The sequence below is a fragment of the Sprattus sprattus genome, assembly GCF_963457725.1.
Source record: "Sprattus sprattus genome assembly, chromosome: 9".
NCBI lineage: Eukaryota > Metazoa > Chordata > Actinopteri > Clupeiformes > Clupeidae > Sprattus > Sprattus sprattus.
The window spans coordinates 4,033,513-4,041,012 of NC_137928.1; the positions used below are offsets into that span (position 1 = coordinate 4,033,513).

The following is a 7,500-nucleotide window of genomic DNA, read 5'->3' on the forward strand; positions in this document are numbered from 1 at the left end:
ACTGGATCTCAAGAAAAGAGATCTGTTCATGTCAACGTGTGTGCGTGCGTGCGTGCGTGCGTGCGTGCGTGCGTGCGTGCGTGCGTGCGTGCGTGCGTGCGGTGTGTGGTGTGTGTGTATGCATCCAACACTGACAGATCAGATCAGATTGCAGGGTTGACGAGCATCTTCTGTTAGCTTAATTAGCCTGCGCTAACTGGCACTCCGACACCTGAGGTGATTGTTTATAAAGCGCCATAACAATACAATTGTCTCAAGGCACTCTACAGAGCCCAGAGCCTGAACGAGGGTGACGAGGGTGACACACCAGACTCCCACCCACCGTTTTAAGACTGGCCTAAAAACCTTTCTATTCAGAAAGGGGTTTCTTACTTTTTAAATTAATTTTATCATAGGTTGTTTTTACTTTGTTTTTAACTTTGTACTGTGGCACCCTGAGGTTCAGCTGAATAAAGAGTGTGCTATAAATTCAATGAATTACTTGTATTAGTATTATAAGAAATGGGTGATGAGGATAATTGTAATGACGATGATGTAAAAACTAATGAAGATGATGGCGATGAAGATTATGATGGTAGTTCAATTAAATTGTATTTATAAAGCGCCATAACAATACAATTGTCTCAAGGCACTTTACAGAGCCCATAGCCTGAACGAGGGTGACACACCAGACTCCCACCCTAACCCTAACCCTAACCCTAATCAAACCAGCTCTACTGATGCTTTAGCACTGAGGCTAAATGTCTCTATATTGCGGACGCGGATGAAGATGAAGAAATGGGTGATGGTGATAAGGATGATGGTGATGATGATGATGATCAAGATGATGGCGATGAAGATTATGATGGTAGTGACGGGGGTGCCTCACCAGAATGGTAGTTCAATTCAATTAAATTGTATTTATATAGCGCCATACAATAGTCTCCAGGCGCTCTACAGAACCCAGAGCCTGGAAAAGGGGTGATGGTAGTGACGAGGGTATCCCACCAGACTCCCACCCACCTCAACACATACTGTATTTATGCACAGTATCTCCTTATCAAACCAGCTCTACATATGCTATAGCACTGAGGCTGAATGTGATGATGATGATGATCAAGATGATGGCGATGAAGATTATGATGGTAGTGACGAGGGTAACCCACCAGACTCCCACCCACCTCAACACATACTATATGTATACACAGTATCTCCTTATCAAACCAGCTCTACTTGTGTTATAGCACTGAGGCTGAATGTGATGATGATTATCAAGATGATGGCGATGAAGATTATGATGGTAGTGACGAGGGTGACGAGGGGGTGACTCACCAGACTCCCGCCCACCGGGTCGGCGCCGGTGCTGGCCGAGATGCCCGCTCCACACATCTGCAGGGAGAAGATGTCAGGGATGCCCGTCTGCCGCACCAGCGAGTTGAAGAAGGGCTCCACCGAGGAGTCCGGCTGGGGAGGAGACATGACAGAGAGTCAACACCGGGGGTGTGTGTGTGTGTGTGTGTGTGTGTGTGTGTGTGTGTGTGTGTGTGTGTGAGAGAGTCCGGCTGGGGAGGAGACATGACAGAGAGTCAACACCGTGCGTGTGTGTGTGTGTGTGTGTGTGTGTGTGTGTGTGTGTGTGTGTGTGTCGTGTGTCTGTGATGAATCCGGCTGGGGAGGAGATATGACAAAGAGTCAACACCGGGCCATAGCCATTTAAAACAGTACTGTACATCAGAGTGTGTGTGTGTGTGTGTGTATGTGTGTGTGTGTGTGTGTGTGTGTGTGTGTGGTTGGATACGTAGAAAGACCTGTCGCAAGCTTTATTGTAAACAATCAAAAGCCATCGACTATCTCTCTGGAGACAACCGAAATCCATACAGCCTTGGATTTGGGTTTATGTCCGGGTAGTGGGGTACTGTCTGGATGTGTACCGGGTCGGTGCCTTTCTTTGGACATTGGGCCCAAAAACTAAAGGGTAGTCTACCTTTGAGCGAGATGCTAACTTGCTAACTCACACACACACACACACACACACACACACACACACACACACACACCAGGACCAGCAAGAGTGAATCAGAACACAACATTACTAAGTCAGTATTCATTATTGTAGCCACACCTAAACCACCACTATCAGAAGAACATAGCCGATCGCATGACTCAGTGACAACACACTGAATGGCTATGCACTTTTGAAATCAACATGGAGGCCTTAGTAAGTGTATGGAGGCAGCAGTTTGAGCACCTATTCAAAAACCTCCACAGTATTGCCATCGTAGACGTCCATCTTGGGAATTCGAAAGTACACCTTTTCCGTTGTGTCTGAAATCTTTTCCCGTTAAAAAAAAGAAGTCATTGCTTCCCTTATGGAGCCTTCCTTGTGTACTGCCAATGGCTGCATGTTAGCTTTATGATAAAGCATACTGTGTACTGCCAATGGCTGCGTGTTAGCTTAGTGATAAAGCAGGAAGCATGTGACTGTGTATTCCTGATGGGGAAGATGAGTCATCACTTTGCAATGGGACTCTGGCTCATATCCCCCTTGTTCAATGGACCTGGAATCTGTTCCTGGCCCCCCTGGTCATGACCCCATCTTCCCAGTCTCTCTAACCCATCCATCCTTCACTGCACAGGAAGCTACAAGTTCACTACATAGTCTGCCACAAGTTCACTACATAGAGATCCACAAATCCACTACATAGAGTCCTACAAGTCTACTACCTAGTCTGCCACAAGTCCACTACATAGAGTGCTACAAGTCCACTACATAGAGTGCCACAAGTCCACTACATAGAGTCCTACAAGTCTACTACCTAGTCTGCCACAAGTCCACTACATAGAGTGCTACAAGTCCACTGCATAGAGTGCTACAAGTCCACTACATAGAGTGCTACAAGTCCACTACATAGAGTGCTACAAGTCCACTACATAGAGTGCTACAAGTCCACTGCATAGAGTGCTACAAGTCCACTATATAGAGTGCCTACAAGTCCAATGCATAGAGTGCTACAAGTCCACTATATAGAGTGCCTACAAGTCCACTGCATAGAGTGCTACAAGTCCACTGCATAAAGTGCTACAAGTCCAATGCATAGAGTGCTACAAGTCCACTGCATAGAGTGCTACAAGTCCACTACATAGAGTGCTACACGTATGCTACACAGAGCTCTTACTGAGAAACTAAACCTCCCACTTTTCCTTAAACAAGTGGTGCATTTAGAAGCAGACTTGGACGCTTGGGGCATGTTGGGGTAGAAGAGTGAGAGGGGGGTAGTGTGTGTGTGTGTGTGTGTGTGTGTGTGTGTGTGTGTGTGTGTATCTGTGTGTCTGTGTGTCAATGCCTTATACGTAAGAACCTTCCTTGTGATGTATGTTCTACGGCACGTTTAAAACACACAACATAAACCCTTCAACATAATACACACATGTGTGTGGTTTCTACCTTTCAGCTGGTAAATATACTGTATCTATCTTTAGTTACCTTGTCTTTTGTCACTCAGTGTGAAAGAACGTGTCTGTGTGTGTCTGTGTGTGTCTGTGTGTGTCTGTTTGTGTGTGTGTGTGTGTGTGTTTCAGGGGATTCTTTAAATTCTCCAGGCCAACTCAGGACACGGATCACTGGCGTTCTTCCGCCTTCCGTCACCCGTGAAGCGTCCCTAATGGCCGCCCAGTGTGCCCACATCCGCACTTGACTTTGCATTTGATCTCTGGACCACACCCCTGCCATCCCCTTCTGCCAACACACCATGATAGACCCCCCTTCTGCCAACACACCATGATAGACCCCCCTTCTGCCAACACACCATGATACCCCCCTCCCCCCCCCCCATGTGCCACGCTGCATTAACCGTCCTCGCTTATTTGCCACGGTGCCCCTTTTTTTTCTCACTGCTTCAAAGGGCATGGCCACCCACGATTACCCAGCACTCACCCGCGCCAGCACAGGGTAGGCCAGCAAACCCTACTCTCTACCCTCACCCTCACCCTCACCCCCAGTGGTTATGTGAGGAGGAGGGTTAGGGTGAGGGTGAGGGTGAGTGAGGGTGAGTGAGCACTTACCCGCGCCAGCACAGGGTAGGCCATGCCCAGCTAACCCTACTCTCTACCCTGAGGGTGAGGGTGAGGGTAGAGGGGAGAGGGTGAGGGTAGAGGGTAGAGGGTAGAGGGTAGAGGGTAGAGGGTAGAGGGTGAAGGTGAGTGATTACCCAGCACTTACCCGCGCCAGCACAGGGTAGGCCATGCCCAGGATGCCTTGCCAGTTGACCCCGGGCAGGAAGAAGCCCTCGGAGGAGAGGATGGCAGCGATGTTGATGGTGACGGTGGCGTTGGGGCCCTTGGGGATGGAGATGAGGTCGGTGCCCAGCTCCCCCTCCCAGTTCCCCTGGGTGTAGCGCACCGCCACCGCACGCCCACCCGACCGGTACGAGCTGGAGCTGAGAGAGGGAGGGAGAGAGAGAAAGAGGAGGGGAAAGACAGCGATGAAGGAGATAGGGGAAAGAGAGAGGGTGAGAGAGAGGGAGAGAGGAGGGAGAGAGAGAGAGAAAGAGAGAGGGGGAAGAGAGGAGGTGAGAGAGAGGGAGAGAGGAGGGAGAGAGAGAGAGAAAGAGAGAGGGGGAAGAGAGGAGGTGAGAGAGAGAGGGAGAGAGGAGGGAGAGAGAGAGAGAGAGAGAGAAAGAAAGAGAGAGGGGGAAGAGAGGAGGTGAGAGAGAGAGGGAGAGAGGAGGGAGAGAGAGAAGGAGAGAGGGGGGAAGAGGAGGTGAGAGAGAGGGGGGGAAGAGAGGAGGTGAGAGAGATAGACAGAGAGAGAGAGAGAGAGAGAAAGCGAGAGGAGGGAGAGAGAGAGAGGGAGGGAGGGAGAGATGTGGAAGGAGGAATAAAGGCATCACAAACCAAAGCCAAGAAAGGAAATCAAAAGATGGAAAGAGTGAGAGAAGGAATGAGAGTATGATTATAAGAGCATTAACCATATTACATTGATATAACAGCAAGAACCTTTACAGCGGAGTCTTTTAATTGGGCGCGTATGTGTGTGTGCAGTGCACATATGTAAGCTGCCGTGTAAAGGTGCATGTCTGTGTGTAAGCGTCTCGACACACACACACACACACACACACACACACACACACACACACACACACACACACACACACACACACACACACACACACACACACACACACACACTCTATTCTGTTGTAAATGAGGCGCATGATGAGCGAGCGGCAGCCTTGAGTGGCCAATCACGGCTCTGAAGGACCGCAGAGACCGTCGCTCCCGCCAACCGCTAGGCCACGGCGCTCGGCTAATTCTCCTCCAATTCGCTCGATTAGCGCCAAGATTGTTCGCTTAAACGGCTTAATTCTCAGCTGGATCAGAACGCCGGTCCCGCACGGACTCTTCAGAACCGACAGACTCTGCCGCAGCTGCGCCACACAATAAAAAAAAAAAGACACACACACACGCACACACACACACACACACACAGAGACACACACACACACACACAGAGACACACACACACACACAGACACAGACACAGACACAGACACACACACACACACACACACACACACACACACACACACACACCTGCTGTCTCACTGCATCAGAACCTAAACACACACCTGCAGCCTCGCAGCAATAACAGGAGAGTAAATACCCTCACACCTGTGCCAGGACTAACAAGGGTGTGTTGACTTAGCGTGGCAGCACAAACAGAGCGAGAGATACACACACACACACACACACAGCCACACACACACACACAGCCACACACACACACACAGCGAGAGATACAGGAGACCAGACTATGGCATGGCCATGGAGGGGGAAGAGAGGATGTGAGAGAGAGAGAGGAGGGAGAAAGAGAGAGAGAAAGAGAGAGAGATGAGAGGGGGGAAGAGAGGAGGTGAGAGAGATGGACAGAGAGAGAGAAAGAGAGAGAGAGAGGAGGGAGAGAGAGAGAGAGAGAAAGAGAGAGAGAGATAGAAAGAGAGAGAGAGAGGCACAAACACAGCGAGAGCTACAGGAGAGCAGGCTATGGCACGGCCGTGAAGGACGGGACAGCCCAGTCAAATGACCTCGTGTATCAGGAGGTGGCATGGTTATCACGGGTCCTTTGTCTTTGTGTGGCCTTATGAAGGAACATTTAACTCCTATTGTAGAATCTTTTGGGGCTGTCAGCTTTGTGGCAAAATTCCATGAAGAACACATTTGAAAGAACAGGACCCTACAATGAACTTTAGAAATAGAATCTAGAACTTTGAAATAGAACCTAGAACTTTGAAATAGCAAAAAGGTTCTGCATGAAACTATAGGCCTACATTGCTTTACTTGCTAAATGGTTCTTGAAAGGGTGAAAAGGATTCTGGGAAGAACCAGGAAGGATTCTTGAGCAATGTGAAATGAAACACCATTCCCGATTGGTGCATTTTGGACGACACATAGCCTAAGGTTTGTTGAGGGAGGAAGTTAGGTGATGGAAACTGATAAGGGTTCTGTATGTGAGGTATTTTCTAAGTATGTATGAGGAACTGTAAACTTATATGGCTCTGCCTTTGTTGAGCGTGTGTGTGTGTGTGTGTGTGTGTGTGTGTGTGTGCCCGTGTGCGTGTACTGTGCGCGTGTGCGTGTGCTTGTTCTTGTTCTTGTGTGCGTCTGCTTGTGTGCGTGTGCTTGTGTGTGTGTGTGTGTTTGCGGCCGCAGACTTACACATCTCTGTTGAAGTAATGTGTGATAAAGGGGTGTGTGTCTGTGTGTGTGTGTGTGTTTGCGGCCGCAGACTTACACATCTCTGTTGAAGTAATGTGTGATAAAGGGGTGTGTGTCTGTGTGTGTGTGTGTGTTTGCGGCCGCAGACTTACACATCTCTGTCGAATTAATGTGTACTGAAGGGCTGTGTGTCTGTGTGTGTGTGTGTGTCTGTGTGTGTATGTGTGTGTATTCGGCTGTAGACTTACACGGCTCTGTCAAAGTAGTGTGTAATGAAGGGGTGTGTGTCTGTGTGTGTGTGTGTGTCTGTGTGTGTATGTGTGTGTAAGCGGCTGCAGACTTACACAGCTCTGTCGAAGTAGTGTGTGATGAAGGGGTGTGTGTGTGTGTGTGTGTGTGTGTGTGTGTAAGCGGCTGCAGACTTACACAGCTCTGTCGAAGTAGTGTGTGATGAAGGGGTGTGCCGCAGCGGCCACGGCGAAGTTGCTGCTTCCGGTGTCCACCAGGATGTTCAGCTGCCAAGACAAACACACACACGTTAGCGTCTCTCCCGGCACAAACACACACGTTAGCGTCTCTCCCGGCACAAACACACACGTTAGCGTCTCTCCCGGCACAAACACACACATAAGCGTCTCTCTCGGCTCAAACACACACATAAGCATCTCTCCCGACTCAAACACACACGTAAGCGTCTCCCGGCTCAAACACACACATAAGCGTCTCTTCCGGCTCAAACACACACACGTAAGCGTCTCTCCCGGCTCAAACACACACACGTACGCGTCTCTCCCGGCTCAAACACAC

At 49.4% G+C, this 7,500-nt stretch overlaps 1 protein-coding gene across 1 annotated transcript in view; it reads right to left on the reverse strand.

The window, feature by feature from the left end:
• The window catches only part of bace2 (beta-secretase 2), a 23,131-nt gene that overhangs the window by 7,617 nt on the left and 8,014 nt on the right, over positions 1-7,500 (reverse strand). The window contains exons 2-4 of the mRNA XM_080844749.1: positions 7,120-7,208; positions 4,199-4,415; positions 1,312-1,443 (exon numbers count right to left, since the gene is read on the reverse strand). Of these exons, the coding sequence (XP_080700875.1) occupies positions 1,312-1,443; positions 4,199-4,415; positions 7,120-7,208 (438 nt within the window). The remainder of the gene's footprint in view (positions 1-1,311; positions 1,444-4,198; positions 4,416-7,119; positions 7,209-7,500) is intronic.